The sequence below is a fragment of the Trematomus bernacchii genome, unplaced genomic scaffold, assembly GCF_902827165.1.
Source record: "Trematomus bernacchii unplaced genomic scaffold, fTreBer1.1, whole genome shotgun sequence".
NCBI classification, from domain to species: domain Eukaryota; kingdom Metazoa; phylum Chordata; class Actinopteri; order Perciformes; family Nototheniidae; genus Trematomus; species Trematomus bernacchii.
Window position 1 is genome coordinate 1,850,368 of NW_022987625.1, and position 18,233 is coordinate 1,868,600.

Genomic DNA, 18,233 nt, shown 5'->3' on the forward strand with positions numbered 1-18,233 from the left:
GAGAACCGGAGATCTCTTTCTGATGACCTGGATAACCTGTCCTCTTCACACAGCAGGGTAAGGACCAATAGCTACTCCAAAAGTAAAAGGCTAGAGGGAAAGCTAACGACTGGGCCTGAAACTCTGATTGTGGGTGACTCTGCTGTAAGAGATGTAAAAGGTCTGTGTAGTAAGAACAACACCAAAGTACTCTGTTTTCCCAAGGATATGGTCTCCGACTTGGCTGAGAAGATCCTGCATATTGGGGCTGAACATCCGACTGTGAAGAATGTGGTACTACATATTGGAACAAATGATGTTGTGAAACAACAGTCAGAAGCGCTGAAAGAAGACTTTAAATGTCTGTTGGAAACTGTCAGCTCTCTAAATGCGGAGGTGTTCATCAGTGGCCCTCTACCGCCAGTCAGAAGAGGAGTGGAGAGATTCAGCAGACTGTTTGCACTGCACACGTGGCTTTCAGCTGCCTGTACTGGCCATTCTGTCCATTTTATTGACAATTTTAACTTTTTCTGGGATCGCAGACATCTTTTTAAGGCAGATGGAATTTGCCTGAACAAGTCAGGAGTGAAATTGTTTATCTCTAACATGTTCAACTGCCTGCGTCATCAATCTGTTCCCTCTGCCAAGGACAAGCGGCAAGAGGAATCAAAACAGGAGAAAGACACAACACATTGCGCAGAAAACCCTGAAGAAGTATCACTGCACCCGCCTGAGGAATGTTCTGATTATGGGAGACCTATGACACAAATGGAGGAGTCTCCACTGCCCGTCACCCCCCCTGTCAACGCCTTTGAGGATACTCTTCATTCATCCCCCCGCCCCTCAACGACGCCCACCAAAATCACCGAAGACAAGACGCGCACCATCTCCCCCGTCTTCATCACCATGCCTACCACAATCATCCAAACCAAAACAATACAAGGAAGATGGAAGCAGATTTCCAAATCCCCCCTTCCTACAGTGTAGCCCTCACCCTGCCCTCCTATGATGAGAGGAGCAGGGTGGTGGGTCCTCCCTCCCCTTCAAAGCCTGATAGGGATGTGTGTGTACAAAACGCTGCAAACTGATATTTGCTGGGTCCAGGCTCAAGGGCGTATGGCACTCTCAACTTTTCCAAGGACATGCCGGGGCCCTTCCTGCCAGTAGCTTTGCCGATATCTGTGTTGATAGGTAATAGATTAAGAGCAGTGAATCATCTTAGATACAGGAAGCGCTCAAATGTTTTTGTGAGTTTATCAAATTTAGCAGTGATTCCATGTCAGCCACAGCTTGTTACAAAAAACCTGACTGATAGTGTGTTTAACGAACTTAAACTAGCTTTATTAAATGTCAGGTCTTTGGCAGGAAAACATTTTTAATCAATGATTTTATCACTGAGCACAATCTGGATTTTATGTTCTTAACAGAAACTTGGATTGAACAAAATAACAGTGCAGCTGTTCTTATCGAATCAACCCCTCCCAACTTTAGTTTTATGAGTCAGGAAAGAATGCATAAGAAAGGAGGTGGAGTTGCTGTTGCTCTGTTCAATGATTCCCTTCAATGCAGGAAGACATCTTATGGGAACTTTGCTTCTTTTGAATATGTGGCCCTTCAGCTGAAATGCTCCTCTCAAGCTCTGTTCCTAAATATCTATAGACCACCCAAATACTGTGCAAGCTTTTTTGATGATTTTACTGAGTTGCTGTCTATAGTGTGTATTGACTTTGACTGTCTAGTCATTGTTGGTGATTTTAACATCCATGTTGACAACCCCCAGGACAGAGGGGCTAAAGAACTGTTTTGTGTTCTTGATAACTATGGACTGACTCAGCATGTGACGGAGCCCACGCACAATAAGGGGCACACTCTGGACTTAATTATCTCAAAGGGTCTGAATATCTCTGAGGTTGTGGTGACTGATGTTGCACTCTCTGACCATTCCTGTGTTTTCTTTAAGAGCTCTATTTCTGTTCACAAAAATGTTAAAAAAGAGGTAACCACAAAGCGATATTTAACTGAAAATACTAGGGAAATGTTTACTCAGAATCTTTCTTCCACACTTGCCCCTGCTAACATCTCAGTAAATGAGCTAGTAGATCATTTTAATTCAAAAATAAAAAAATGTATAGATGCCATTGCTCCAACTAAGGTAAAGGAAGTGTCTGGCAAAAAAATATCTCCATGGAGAAAGGCCATGACCGTGAAAACAGAAAAAAGAGAGTGTCGAAAAGCTGAACGTAGGTGGCGAAAAACAAATCTCCAGGTTCACTTTGAAATCTATAAAGAGAGACTTGGCCTTTATAATTTCGAATTGAAAAATGCACGACAGTCTTTCTTCTCTGACATCATTGCCAAAAACAAAAACAACGCACGTGCCTTGTTTGCTACCGTCGACAGACTAACTAACCCCCCAGTGTCAGTAGCCTCTGAACTTCTATCCACCAGGGCCTGCAATGATTTTGCCTCCTTCTTCACTGACAAAATTCATAAAATCAGACAAGCAGTCAGTGCCTCTGTATCAGGTACAGCAAATGTTTTGTCCCTGTGTCCACCTAATATCAATTCAGACATCATGACACAATTCCATCAGATTAATGATAAAAACCTAGAGGACATTATTCAACTTCTGAAATCCTCCTCCTGCTGCCTTGATATTATTCCAACAGGATTTTTCAAAGATGTTTTTCCTTGCATGGCCTCAGATCTACTTCATATAGTAAACAAGTCTCTTTACTCAGGTATTTTTCCACAGGCCCTGAAAACTGCAGTCATTAAACCGCTCTTAAAAAAGAATAATCTAGATGCTTCAGTAATGAACAATTACAGGCCAATATCAAACCTGCCATTTCTAGGTAAAATCATGGAAAAAGTTGTTTTTCAACAGTTGAGTAACTTCTTGCATTTAAATAACTGTTTCGATGTGTTCCAGTCAGGCTTTCGTCCAAACCACAGCACTGAGACTGCTCTTGTAAAGATCTTCAATGACATCCACTTACCACAGCATTGAGACTGCTCTTGTAAAGATCTTCAATGACATCCACTTAAACACAGACAGTGGCAGAACTTCAGTGTTAGTATTATTAGATCTCAGTGCTGCGTTTGACACTGTTGACCACAACATATTACTAGACCGACTGGAAAACTGGGTGGGACTTTCGGATACAGTTCTAAATTGGTTTGAATCCTACTTAAAGGACAGAAACAACTTTGTTTCTATAGGTAAATACACATCTGAGTTGACAAATATGACATGTGGGGTACCTCAAGGCTCCATCTTGGGGCCTCTTCTCTTTAACGTCTACATGCTACCACTGGATCAGATAATGAAGAACAACAAAATAAGTTACCATAGCTATGCGGATGACACACACATTTACGTAACAATTTCACCAGGAGACTATGCTCCAATTCAAACACTGAGTAAGTGCATTGAACAAATCAATGACTGGATGTGTCAGAACTTTCTCCAATTAAACAAAGATAAAACTGAGGTAATGGTTTTTGGAGCCAAGGCAGAACGTATAAAAGTTAGCGCTGAGCTTCAGTCTGCAATGTTCAAAACAACAGATAAAGCCAGAAATCTAGGTGTAGTCATGGACTCTGACCTGAGTTTCAACAGTCACATTAAAACAGTTACTAAATCTGCCTACTATCACCTAAAGAACATATCTAGGATTAAAATACTAATGTCACAGCAGGATTTGGAAAAACTTGTCCATGCTTTTATCTTCAGTAGACTCGACTACTGCAATGGTGTCTTCACAGGTCTCACTAAAAAATCTATTAGAAAGCTTCACCTGATTCAGAACGCTGCTGCTCGAGTCCTCACTAACACTAAGAAAGTGGATCACATCACTCCTGTTCTGAAGTCTTTACACTGGCTTCCTGTGTGTCAAAGAATATATTTCAAAATACTGCTGCTGGTTTATAAAGCTTTGAATGGTTTAGGCCTAAAATACATTTCTGACCTACTGCTAAATTATGAACCATCCAGAACTCTCAGGTCTTCATTTTTTTTAAAGCACTTTGAATTGCCTTGTGTTGAAAGGTGCTATATAAATAAACTTGCCTTGCCTTGCCTTGCCTTGCTAGCTTATTCGGAGGGAGACTAAATAACGCTTTAAGCTAATGCTTTGGATAAACGCGTCAGCTAACTGTAATGTAAAGTAATGCCATCCAGTTTGAAAAATAATCATGCAGTGTTACTACGAGGTTGCAGATGTGAAGGGAGGGGTTAGAGTGCAGTTGTCGAGAGTGAGGTTGAAGTTCTGGGATGTGGGGCCAAAGATGATGATGTCTGATTTGTCGCTGTTCAGTTGAAGGTAGTTTGTTTGCATCCAGGATTTGATTTGATGAGACGGTTGGTGAGTCTGGAGCAGTGGCGAGCCGTCAGGGCCCTCTAGGCCCTCTGTGAGGGCCTAAGATATTCTAAAAAATAATATTTAAAAACATTTAAAAAATATATATTTTTTTTAAATATATATTTTTTTAATATTATTTTTGTTATATTTTTCATTAGTTTTACCGAAAAAAAACTTGATTTAATTGTATTTAAAATAACATTTCCAAAGAAATAAATCCTTCGAATCTGCCTGTTCAGTCTCTGTTGAATGTGAAGGGTTACATGAAAGAAGCTCGTCTGGCCCTCTCTGCGATTCACAGAGGGCCCGCTATAGTAACTGAACGAGAGAGTAATGTCAAATGACAGTACAATTGACCAATCATATCTTCCCTCTAAATGGGTGGGTTTTATTATCGCGGACTTTATGACAAGTTCCGCCCGCTGTGAAACTTTTCTTGTTTCCATAGCAACAACAACTTCCTGTCAACAGCGTGAACTCGCCTTCAAAATAAAAGCATGCCAAATTACACTTAAGACATACAACTGCAACGAAAGTAACAAACACAATGCAATATCATTTTCAATGTCAAAGAACACAAATTGGGTTTACAGGTGTTGTTTTGTGTGGTAGAGGGTCGCTGTCATTGATGCGTTTTGCACCCTGGGCCGTTGTTTTGATATTCCGCTGAAGTATACGCTGTGACGTAATAACTCTTTTTTTTTGAGGGAATTGGTGGGGGTCAGAGGGCCTAGGTATAAAGCTCACGGCTCGCCACTGGTCTGGAGTTGGGTTGTGGTGGTGATGTCTTTTTGGAGATGTGAAGTTGGATGTCATCAGCATAGCAGTGGAACTGAAGGCTGTGTCGACGGATTATTTTTACCAAGGGGGAGCATGTAGAGGAGGAAAAGGAGGGGACCAAGCACCAAACCCTGGGGGACGCCTTGGGACAGAGCGGTGGTGGAGGAAGTGCAGATATTGATATGGATGAACTGTGGCCTGTACTACGAAGCAGGATTTGCGATTATCGAGGTAACTTCAGGGTTAACTCTGAGTTTTCAGTCCTACGACGCTGGTTCACTTCTTACCGGGATAGATCTCCATGGTAACTGATGCTGAACACCTAACCTGCTCCGGAGCTCAGTAAAAGCACCGCCTGCTGACCAATCAGAGCTCTGTTTGCAGAGTTTAAAGCTATCAAGTCATATTACAGGATAAAGGAAATACAGAAAAACTGCCGTTGCAGGAAAGACGGCCGGCAAAAATCACAGACTGTGTGAACGTGAAAATTAATAGAATATCACCTCCCATCTTCAGAGCAATCTGACTAATATAACATTAGCGTTAAGAAAGCTTACTTAAATATCTGCCCCAACATAAGTAACCGGATCAAAGTAACATTACGTACAGTCCGCGGCACTGTGAGTGCAGACGCTGACGTCTCCCATTATCATTCATATCACATCCTCTCACATCATATCACATCATAATATATATCATATATTTCCTTATCTGTGTCAGCTAATCGAGCCGTATCTGGCCGTGCAACATTTACATTGTCACATACTGTATGCAGAAGTATTATTCAAAACAACACATTAAGTTGACGAAACACTCGAGTCAAATTTAATTAAAGTCAGATCCACTCGTTTCTTAGACGGGGCAGTGATATCATAAAACTATTGTATGAATTCAAACACTTAATTCAGCTGTTCTGTATTCACCTTGCAGGTACAACTATGTTGCTTTTATCCTGGTTTATCTGTTTAAGTCATGGATGTTTAAAGTTTAACTTCTTCATATTTGTCTAACATGATAGTTTACTTTTCATTAATGAAGTATGACGCTGCACTGTCAGTACGCTTGTCCCTGTTTGTGATTGGTCAAATGTTGCTAACCCCGCCCCTTTCACGTGAACGCGCTCTCAGCCGGACAGAGAAACCCTGGGTTGAGTTACCGAGTTGATAACCAGCGTCGTAGGACCGCTTAGCGAGATCTCGTTTGTTAGGGTTAGTTAAGCCAGATAACTCAAACATATCCAGGGTCTGTTGAACTGGCTTCGTCGTACAGGCTACTGGTGTTTGTTGGTGATGTAGGATTTCAGCCAGGAGAGTGCATTCTCGGTAATTGTCAATTAAGCACGTTTTATTTCAGATTTATTGCCAGGACAAACAGAAAGAGTGCAGGGTCACATCGCAAATTAATCTTCTGGTTCCCTCCTTTGAGATGATGTATACCAGCTTGGTAACATATCAATAGGGAAGTATAACTGCAAAGATTTGGAATGCTAAACATTTGCTCATATCAAAATAATATATTAGCAGCTTGTTAAAGCATATTCAATGTGTACTCACAGTAAATACTTTTTCTGGCTGTCCCTTGGCCCTCCAGTTGGTGTCATGGACCTGCTTCAGGATCATCCAAGCCTCATCGTGCTTGGCTGTCTGCTCAACACAAACACGCACACACAGCAATGAGAACACACACTGAACCGAGGTTACTGCATGTATGCATTGCCACCGTGGTATAACCAAATATCAAGCAATGCATAATCAAGTATAAATGTGTAACACATTGTTTGTTTGACATCATAGGGGTGTTGCTGGTCCTGTGTTAGAGTAGAATGAAGATGTGTGCACTGCAGTCTCACCTCCAGCAGGAAGCGGGGGCTCTCAGGCATGAAGGTAAGACCGACCAGGGAGGAGATAGCAGGAAGAGCTGCAACCAGGACAAACACCCTCCAGCTGTGGAACTGGAACTCTGTGCCCATACTGAACCCCCAGCCTACACACACACACACACACACACACACACACACACACACACACACACACACACACACACACCCAGACACACACACACACACACACACACACACATAGACACACACACACACACACACACACACACACACACACACACACACACACACGCGCGCACACACACACACACACACACACACACATTAGTTGGGGAGCAGTGTAAGGTCACTGGAAACAATGCACTGATAACTTATAAAATCAGAATTCTAACAAAACATGATGACCATAATCTTCAGCATGTCCAACAAGAAGATTTTCCAGACTTTCCAAACTGGCAGTTTGTCATGAGGAGAACTCCATGTTTAAATGGCCACAAAAACCCCAAAAGGCCGCCCAGTGAGCAGCCATGGCAAAGTTCAAGTGGTTATAGCATACAAAAATTATGTATTGTTTGAGTTTAGAGAAATCATCCATTGTCTGTATTCCTTTTTCTTTCCTTTAGTTGTTGAAACGTAAAGTAAATAACTGCATAACTCAGACACTTTAAAGTCACTAGTCTTTGACTAAACTATTTCTCAACCTGTCTGCTTCCTGAGAACATTTTGCAAGAGATACTGAATGGTGTCCATTTTACATTGAGAAAACAACGGTGAACACCTCCTTCACTCTGTCTATGAAAGGACTCATTTTGGGGTCTAACCCAAGGATTAGGAAACTCTATACATGAAGCTGCAATGAGCTGCTTTCCTATCCAGCAGCATTAATATGCTGTATATTGAGCTGAATTAACTAAGCTCTTTTAGATCTTACCATATCTGGGGATGATTCCCCAGGCGGTGAAGGAAGCGTAGATGCCACCGATCATCCAGAACATACACAACCAGGACAGATGCTCGCCTCTCTTATCCATCTGGAGGAACTCTGAGAAGTACGAGTACACGATGGGCACTGTGCCACCAATACTGAGAGAACAGGAATAATGACAGAGAAAGAGTAATAATTACAACTAATACTTTAAGATGTATTAACTGACCACTGAACTATAAACAACATACAAATGTTTAATTGTAAAAGTATTTCCACTTATTCAAATGTTGCAATGACAGAACAGATCCTATTTCAAACATTACGAGAAGTGCCAAAAGTCATGTTGTAGCAAACAGAAACTCAGAGAGCAAAGTGCTTTAGTCGTCACATTCTGACTCTCTTTCGTCTTCAGGCACACTCCCACACCTTGAACCCTTCATTGTCATTCCCTAACTGTCCACCAGAGGCCCTCAGACTTCTCCCCCAGGTCTCCTTCAGCTGCTGGATCATGACCTGAATTGTGTCACCCAGAGCCTGCCTTCCTGTACCTGCCTGTAACATCCTGTATGTACATCTAATCTTTGCTTCTATAGGAGGAAATAAGAGATTTCTAGTGTGACATTTGCTTGAATAACATGCCAGAAACACTCACTGAAAAGCATTAATATGATTACATGTGGGTGCAGATGTGTGGTGGCACACACATGCAGGACACATGACATCTTCTGATAAGGCGAGCTGTTCTGCATCACATCCTCTGCTGAGCTCAGGATTTGACCTCATTTCTCAGCCCGAGTGTCCCTGTGGACTACAGTGAGTCTGAGTTAGAACACTCTGCTGTGTAACTGCAATAAAACCCTAACCACACTCTGCATATGCATGGTGTGGAGCTTGATTGATGATTTCTATATTAAAAAGCCTTTGAAAGACGTTGCAACAGGAAATGTTACACATCTGGGGCTCTGGTTGAGCAAAGAGGAACTCCAACACCAGAACATCCTTTAAGGTGAATGCTTTCTGCTCACAATATCTGTGGGGTTTCAACTGTGTGAAGGGGGATACAAATGTACTCTGCACCTCTTTATGAAAGGTTTGAGTTGAGGAGAAAAACCACATGTTTTTATGCTGATTATCACATTTTTAGGGATTACAAATATTGAACTTATTTGGGAAAAATTGATTTTCTGTTGCATTGGGGGATGTTAATACCTTGATGGATTTAAAACCCTGCCCACAGCCCTCTCTAAAGATCTAAACTCTGTTTTTTAGGGGACAGTGTTTCAACAACAGGCTTGAAAATACTATTCTTTCACAATGATTTTGTGATTTAGAATGATTACAAATGTTTATTTTCAAATTAAAACCTTACACAATACAGCCTGGTTGTTAAGTTAACAATAAGAATTAGCTTCTATAAACTTTACATATTAAGTATGTATTATTAAGACCATCTTAAGACTACGCTGGTCCTGCTTGGAGTGGAAACATAAAACGTTCACCTCAGTAAGAGAAGGAGTGTGTGTGTGTGTGTGTGTGTGTGTGTGTGTGTGTGTGTGTGTGTGTGTGTGTGTGTGTGTGTGTGTGTGTGTGTGTGTGTGTGTGTGTGTGTGTGTGTGTATTACCCAACACCAGACAGCACCCTGAAGAAGAGGAAGAAGCCATATCCCTGGACGAAGGCAGACAGGAAGGCAAAGACACAGTTTATAGCTAACGCCACGATCAGACAGCGCCGCCGGCCCACTTTGTCTGCCAGACCCCCCCACAGGAATGCTCCCACCATCATGCTCAGGAAGACGGTCAGACCTGCACAGAGAACAAGAAAAGTAGAATTGTATAAAGATATGACAAATCTGAAAAAACTGTAGCGTCAGCTGCATGATAACTTTTGTTGGTTAGATGGTAATTAGCTTAGCTAGCTTCTGTTGCCCCTTTAATCAGACAGAACTCTGTCTCCAGTTTGGCAACTTTATTCTTCCAGATGGAACATGTATTACATTTTAGCAGACAGCTGCCATAAGGAGACAGCTGTTCAATTCTCATTTCCAACCAGCAGTCCATGTGTTGTTTTTGAAAGCATGGCCATGGTTGCTCCCTAACCTCAACCATATTATATATACTGTAAACTATTATTGTATGTTAATGTCCCATTACATGACTTAGTTATTTTAGATGTTCGCTAACCTATCAAAGTACTGAGTTTGCCTTAAATTAGTTTTTTAATCTTAAACCTATCAAAGTTATTTTTGGGTCTGAATGGCCTGAATCCAACCAAATTAACCATAGCAGGAAGATTGAAAAATATATTTTTTTCCAAATTATTTTTAGGCTACGTTTCAGAGGGAACAGACAAATGATGTCCTGCTAGTGTTTAAACATGATTAACCTTTCCACCTGCTTAATAATAATAATAATAATGCATTTATTTCATGTGACAGTCTTTACTGAAAGCTTTGTGTTGCCTCATTTAGAAGCTTGAACTGAATAGGGACACATTGCTGACATTTATAACAGGGATTAATAAAGGTTTATCTAATCTTACTGCAAAGTAAACCCCCTCTAGGTACTAAAATAAACACCAGGGTTGTGGTCAAATCGTCCATTTTGGTTACGAAGGTTCCTAACAGAGTGAAGTGACTGGAAAGTTGTTTAGTGTCAGCCGTGAAATGAACTGTTAGGATTCTGGAGACGATAGGAAAGGAGCTTCAACGCTTCCCTTATAACTTCCTTTATCTTGGGATACACTGGACCTTCCTTACAAAAGAAAGGAGAACATGCTGTCCCAGAATACCTTGCATCCGCAATATTTACTGTGACACAACATTCAGGAAAAACAACCGATCGTGACTGAGAAATGCGTATCATGTGAGTTACTGTGCTAATTGAACATTTTCCATCTAATGCCATAACTTCCCAAAGTGTTTATATCTTTGAACATTAACAAGATTTTAAAGATAAAGGCAACCTATCAACGTTACGCTAATTACTGTCAAATGAATCAAGTCTATATTTCACTTTATTTTACTCAGTTTACTGATTTTTGTGGGGTTTCTTAAACTCTTTCAACTTGTTTGAATTGTGATATGTATAGGGATCGATGTGTACACCTAGCAAGTGATGTTTATATTGCAGAACGTTTTATTTAATTGAAATAAATAGATAAAACAAAAGTGTGATCGTGAGTGTGAGCAACCATTTGGTTTCACTTTCATTTTTTACTTCAATATACTTTTCAATTTTGTGAACGTTCATACAGTGCGCATCAAAAATCAAACAAAGAGCATTGGGCAACATATCTAGATGTGCTTTTTGTAGGCAACCCTATGGAAAACTGGTATTTTCCCATGGCAGACGCACATCAATAAGATCCACTCACGCATCATAATTACGTTGCCTAGTGTAAGTAGTGCAGTCGGATTCTCTTAGCACTGCTTTTGTCTTTTCATAAGTCCTGATACATTCTCCTTCACATCTTTCCTTAACCCCATGCAGTTTCTCTCATGCGGCTTTCACACCAGCACTTTTCCCTTTCTAGCTCCTAGCTAGAGCTTTTCTGGTTCAGCTCCGGTTTCCCTTTTCAGCTCCCGCTCTGTTCACACCGCCCAGCTGCCGCTGCTGCGTCATGACGTCACCGTTTACATCGCTGATTTTCTCCCCAACGGCGCTCACAACAACAACGGGGGGGGACTGCGTCGGGTCGATGATGGTGTTGTTTTTAATCATACGAAGCCAGATGAAATTAAATAACGACTTCTCCAACCTTATACTTTTCTCCAGAGTGCTGTGGTTCATTGTTTATTAATGTGTTTCAGCGGCATTTACCGACCGCTGCAGTGCTGGCTGCTCTTCCACGGGAGTTTATTCTCCCGTTAGCTCCGGGTTAGCTCACACGGCTCTAAAGTATTCACTGTCTGACTGTCACACAAGCAGCTGATACATATCCCCCATCCCCTTAAGTGAATGTGTGTCAGTCTGAATTGACGCTGTTTGGCATCACAACGCTGTTATGAAAGTTTCTCTGGTATAACATGGGTGATGTTAGCATAGCAACCGAAGCTAAACTGACTACTTGCTAAGCCGTTTTCTACAGGCACATTTTACCGGCGTATTTTTCATTATGATTCTACTTGTGATAGTCGGACATGACAACCTGTGCAGCCCATGTATTGATTCCATCCGATAGCTGCTATAATAACAAACAAAACGTCTGCCTGCTCTCCACAATGATCAATAACAGCGAAGGGATGGTCAAAGTAAGGTACAAATAAACAGAATCACACGAAGCCTGGTTAGTGTTGCCTGACTTTATAAAGTGTGTTTTTTTTTTATAAGTGTGTGGTTGCCTTCTAGTCACTTTGCTCAGCGCTACTGCTTGTAGGCAGGCATGACGAGACTCTTCAGTCGACCCATGTTCAGGGGAGGTGGGTTTAGTTTCCTGCACGACGTAAGAGAGACGTAAGCGACGGCGCCTCTTAGCTCCGGAGTCTTGCTTCTAGACCGACAGTTTTTTGGAGCTGGAAGTGAACCGGATTCCGGAGCTAAGAGGCGGCGCCGCTGCGGTGTGAATAGAAAAAAACTGTACTTTTCAGGCTCTAGCTCCGAGCCGGCGCTGAAAACGCGTTGGTGTGAAAGGGGCAATAGAGGTTAAGGGACAGTAGTCAGGAAAGACGATCTGATATTTTGTTAATTCAACCGCAACCCTGTAATTGCCATTTTTTCATCCTCTCATTTTCTTTCCAAAAGTCGGGTTAACTAACATACACAGAAGTCTTAGACTTAGACCATACCGCCTGTGTGATGTCAGCACTCTTTTTGCCTTAACATTTCAAGTCCTTGAGGAGCAGCTTGCTTCTGCTCCCGCCAAGAATATCCCCCCCACTGCTGCCAGAGACGGCGAGCATGTAACAATACACCTCAGTGTGCAGATGGCCATGCAGCAGGGAACACCTGACTCTGTGACTCATCATATTGGGTCGGAAATTATAAAACTCATTAACATAAACTTTATGAAACACATGAAAACCTTCGAAATGCACACCCTTGAAACCAGCCCTAGCAGGGACGGCTGTAACCAACAGGCTGATATCTACTTTTGAACTCGCCAGGGATTTTGGGCCCCATGAAAAGATAATCACATTGGTTACTTCAACATTTTTTTCTTAATGTTCTACAATTGTTTGGGCCCCTGTCAGTCACGGGCCCTTAGAATCGTCCTAACTTTTCACCCCCTTACGGCGCCGCTTCCCAGGAATATAGGGAGCGCTGAAACGCTGCACAGCTCTCTCCAAGGTCAGGATCGATCGCTCCGGCTGCATGCTGACTCACAAAGTGTTTTTGAAAACACAGCGCTGGATCAAACTGAGGGGGGTGGAGTAGAGGAGTGAGCAGGAGTGATTTTGTTTCTCTGCCCTTCTGCTGCTGAGTCTGGTGGTTGCAGGGGGGGGGGGGATGTAATGCTGATGATAGTCACAAAGAAGAAGAACTGCCCAGAGCACTTTCTTCTCTAATCTCCTCTCCACTTGTCTACTACTTTATATCTCTTAATATTTCCTCCCTACTTCTTACTATCTCTCTTCCTTGTTTATCCTGCTGTCTCCTCTTACCCGATTTCCTCTCTTGTACTCCCCCCTTCTTCTGCTCTGTTTTTTTCTCTCTCCTGTTCTCTGTTATCTTTGTCTTCTGTCTTTATATTAATGGGGGAAGTAAATGGGGGCAGTGTTTCACACCATCAGTTGACAATCTCTCACACAAACGTATGCAGTTTAATCCAAGTTCTATAAACACTGATGAGAGGCGTCACTGCGGCAGACTGAGACTGTTCAATGTGAACATGTTAAAAAGTTAAATAGTAAAGTTTTGGAAGCAATGCGTGGGTTTGGGAGAGACTGGAGTCGTGTAAGAGTCTGTACAATTTGTATTCATCCACAATGGAGGCCAAAGTTTTCTTTTAGTATGTAAGGGAACACATGGTGAGTGATGGAGATATAAACAGATCATTTTGTTGGACAATGTGTTTAATCTCTTCGCCCTTCCCTCTTTACTCCTCCCCCTCTTTGGATCTATGTTCTCCTATCAACTCCAAATATTTTTCCCTCACTTGCTCTACTCAAAAACCCCATAGACTGCAAACCTTGAGATGTGACTCTCTCACACCCTGCACATAACAGAGCCTTCAAACAGCTGAAGTTGGCAGTACACACAGATTTATAGCATCCTCACTGCCCATTAGCTAATTACTGCAGCAGTCATTTGAGGATTAACTGAGATTCAGGAAATCATTCACTCTCCCTTGACTGCCAGCGTGTGTGTGTGTGTGTGTGTGTGTGTGTGTGTGTGTGTGTGTGTGTGTGTGTGTGTGTGTACGTGCATAGAGCTCAGTTTATAACTCGAACAGGTATAAGAATGTAATTCATTATTACGTGAATAATGAATTACATTCATTATGTACGTAATACATGCTATCATAGCTGAAAATAAAAATGTCATTGAGCACCTCGAGGGCTCCCGAGGGGTGTGTGTGCTCTCCCCTATGTAGTATATAGTGCCGCGCACATATACTATCAGGACGTTACTGATGTGGTGCGGCCGCGGAGTGTGTATGCAAGCCCGCATCTAGTATGCATGTATGTGCCATGGCTGAAGACCTGTTAAGTAAATAAAGATGTCTCATGGAAAGTCTATGGATACCTTTATTACTCTCCATGACCTGCAGTCAACTATATAGCATAAAGGACTATTACACCCTAAAACAACAGATACAGGAAAAGTTTCTTCCTTCAGTAGACAGCAGTCACCTTTATAAATAAAGTGTTAGGTAGTAACCCTCCAACACTAAGCACCCTCTTTACCACTTCAATTCATAGGTATATACAGTTTTATAGATTCAATAAACAGCGGTTCTTTACATGTACGGTACCGTAACCAGTGGCACACTAGGAATAAGTGTGCAAAATATGTTACCAATTGCCAGAGCGCGTCACTCGTTACCTGCAGAAGGAAGCCATGCACGCATCGCAGCGCAGAAGGATAATCTAGGGCCCGCTCTCTTTAACTCCAGTCGACTTTCTGCTGCTTTCCTATGTGGTGAAAGGAGGACCAGCCGCTGTGTTCAGTGGCGTTTTTATATGTACAAAAGTGGTGGGGCACAAACAACTTAGATGTCTATATATAAGCTTCTGCAGTGACGTGCAATGAGGTTCATGGCTGGTGAGGCACTGGCACTGACTCTTCAGGTTTACAAATATTATATTTTGACCTAAATCAAAATATTATATTATTTTCAAAAGATTTTTTAATCTGATGCTTCGATTAATTTTAAACAGACAGTTCAACAAAAGGATACCCAAAAAATGTAATTTCATCATTTAAATATTGAATTGTTCTCTCTTAGTAAGATCCCATTTTCAATACAATTGCAGTCTTACCTTGACTTGAAGATGAAGTCCATTTGCCTATCCTTCTGGACAAACATTTCTATTACTTTTTTGTAAAAGTCCTCCTTATCTTCTTGTAGTTTCAAAAGTCGAATCATAAATCTAATCGATAGATTTATGATCGATAGATTTATGATTAGAAAATTATAAAAGTAGGGTAGACATGTGGATGTTATCCGGCTGATCAAAACGTGCATTTATCTAACAGGTACGTTTCCCACAGATCTTATTTCCAGCTATTTTCTAAAATCCTATGGAGAAATCTCATTGCTTTTTTGTCGAGGGAAGCCATGCGCAGCTTACTTCCAGGTTTTAGGACGCATCACTGCACCTCTCTCGTCTCCTCTTCACACACTATACTTTTCGCGGCACACGTACTTACAGCCAATCAGCTCTGAATTATGTGAGATGACGTTTGGTGGGTATGGCAGCTCAGTGCCCCTATGCTCATTATTTTTTTGCCACACACATTGAATAGAAAAAGACTCTGAGCATGCGCAGTGTAGTTCACAGCACCCATTCACTTAGACAGTGAGAGACAGGGGTTGCGGTCGAATAGTCCATTTAGCTTAGGAACCTTCCTAACGGAGTGAAATGACCCGGAAGTCCCTCAGTGGCAGCCATGATAAGTGCCGTTCGAATTCTCTAAATGAAAGGAAAAGAGGTTTCAAACTTCCTTTATAACCTCCTTTACCTCCGAAAGGAAAGGAGAAAATGCTGCCCCACAATGCCTTGCGGCCGCGGCATTTGCCGTCGCACAACAGTCGGCCGTTCACGGAAACAACCGATTATGAACGAGAAATGATATCATGAAAGTTACGGTGCTTATTAAGCATTTTAAAACGTATGTGGTAAGTTGCCAAAGTGCTTTGTTTTGAACGTTCATCAGTATTTTAATCAAAAAGAGAAATATGAACGTTAGTTTTTACTGAAATGATCAAATAAAGTCAACATTTCACAGTCTTTACTGAGCTGTGTGGGGTTTGTTCAACTTTTAAAAGATGTTTGAATGGTGATATACACAGTGATAGATGTTAAGGACTAACTTTTATAATAAATACATTTGTATTGATTTTAAGAACTTTTCATACAATCATACGTATTGGGATCATTTGTATTAATGTGGACCGGAGGGAGAGGGTGACGAGCATCAGTTTCACTTTCCTTTTTTATTTCAATTCCAACTTTGGTCATGAAGAATATGTTTCTCTGTTGTCCCCGTTCATAAAGCATAAAACAACAGCATCAGAGCACGGTGCAGAGTCTCTAGATGAGTTTACAGTAGTCCCTCGTTCTTATTAAACATCCATGTTGTAGTCCGCTGTATAGAAAACTGTAGTTTCCATAGTTTCCCCACAGCAGCAGGCGCACATTTATGACGTCCGCTGGCGCATCATAAACACGTCGGATAGTGAAAGTGCAGCCGGATTCTCTAAAGTACCGCAGTCTCTTCTCCTAAATCCTTTTGAATTATCCTATCCATTATCCCTTAACCCCGTGACGTTTCACTCAGAGGTCAAGGAATAGACGATAGGGTTAGACGTTAGGAGCTGATTTTTGGACTATTCGACCGCAACCAGGGGCTTGATCGGGGGCTTGACCCACGTCGCTCAAAGCGGTTCAATAGGCACACTGTAGACACTAATGAGAAGAACACAGACTAAAACAGCAATGTACAGACAAATCAGATGATTAAACAGGATCGTAAAATATATTTTAAGATGTATTTTTTTTAGGGCTGTCAGTCGATTAAAATATTTAATCGCGATTAATCGCATGATTGTCCATAGTATTTTGTATCTGTTCTAAATGTACCTTAGAGGGATATTTTTCAAGTTTTTAATACTCTTATCAACATATGAGTGGACAAATATGCTTTATATGTTTGTTTATTATCATTTGAACAATGACAAATATTCTCATGAATATTAAACACAACAACCTCTGAACATTACAAATATTCGCCTCAATTCAACCTGGAACCTCTCTCATACAATGTGTGTGTGTGTGTGTGTGTGTGTGTGTGTGTGTGTGTGTGTGTGTGTGTGTGTGTGTGTGTGTGTGTGTGTGTGTGTGTGTGTGTGTGTGTGTGTGTGTGTGTGTGTGTGTGTGTGTGGAGACACTGTGATGGATCGTTGGAGCTATGTGCAGCTCGAGGCATATATGCTCGAACGGGAGCTGCCTGGACGCTGCAATCATGTTGTGCGCACTATCCGTGCTGAGTGTGCTGACTTTTCATACAATGTCCCACTGTCTGGCTACCTGCATAAAGTCAAGTGCTCGGCGCAGTTGTCGGCGAAATGTCACTCCTCTGTTTTCATTGAAACAGCTCCTTATATCCGTTAGCGCAGCTCGCTAGCACCAGATGCTAACAACAACAACAACAACAACACATAAGGTGTGCCTCGCTCGCGCCACACATACACACACCCTCTCGGTCCTCCCGATGGCCAGTCCGGGCCTGCCGGTGAGCGTGGAAGTGTGGTCTGCCACAAGCGGGCAGCAGGAGCGGGGCTGTCAGCATCAGCTTGTAGATGGTATTTTAAACTCGATGCGCTCTGAATCTACGGGGCGGCCGAGGACAAAAAATACACATGCGTTAATCGCGTTAAAAGAATTAGTGGCGTTATTTATTTTTTTGCGTTAACGCGTTATTAACGCGTTAACTTGACAGCCCTAATTTTTTTGCATTTTCTTGTAATTATTATTTTAATACTTTCTGCTGACACTAGGTGGGGCTTCGCCTGCCCCTAATGACCAGTCGCCACTGGCTGTGTTTATTTCTCGGACGCAAGACAACGGCTCCGTCAGTGCCCGAGCCGAGTGAAATAAATCTCCGCCGCATAGTGAACGGACTTTACGCACGCCTATAATCATTACCAAGAACGGTTCCTTGTACGAGGTTTCGTGTC

The 18,233-nt window shown here is 41.9% G+C and overlaps 1 protein-coding gene across 1 annotated transcript in view; it reads right to left on the minus strand.

The window, feature by feature from the left end:
* LOC117484454 (synaptic vesicle glycoprotein 2B-like) overlaps window positions 1–18,233 on the minus strand; it is an 89,876-nt gene that overhangs the window by 20,147 nt on the left and 51,496 nt on the right. Inside the window, 4 exon segments of the mRNA XM_034132926.1 lie at window positions 6,677–6,766; window positions 6,973–7,106; window positions 7,895–8,046; window positions 9,514–9,694. Coding sequence (XP_033988817.1) covers window positions 6,677–6,766; window positions 6,973–7,106; window positions 7,895–8,046; window positions 9,514–9,694 — 557 coding nt within the window.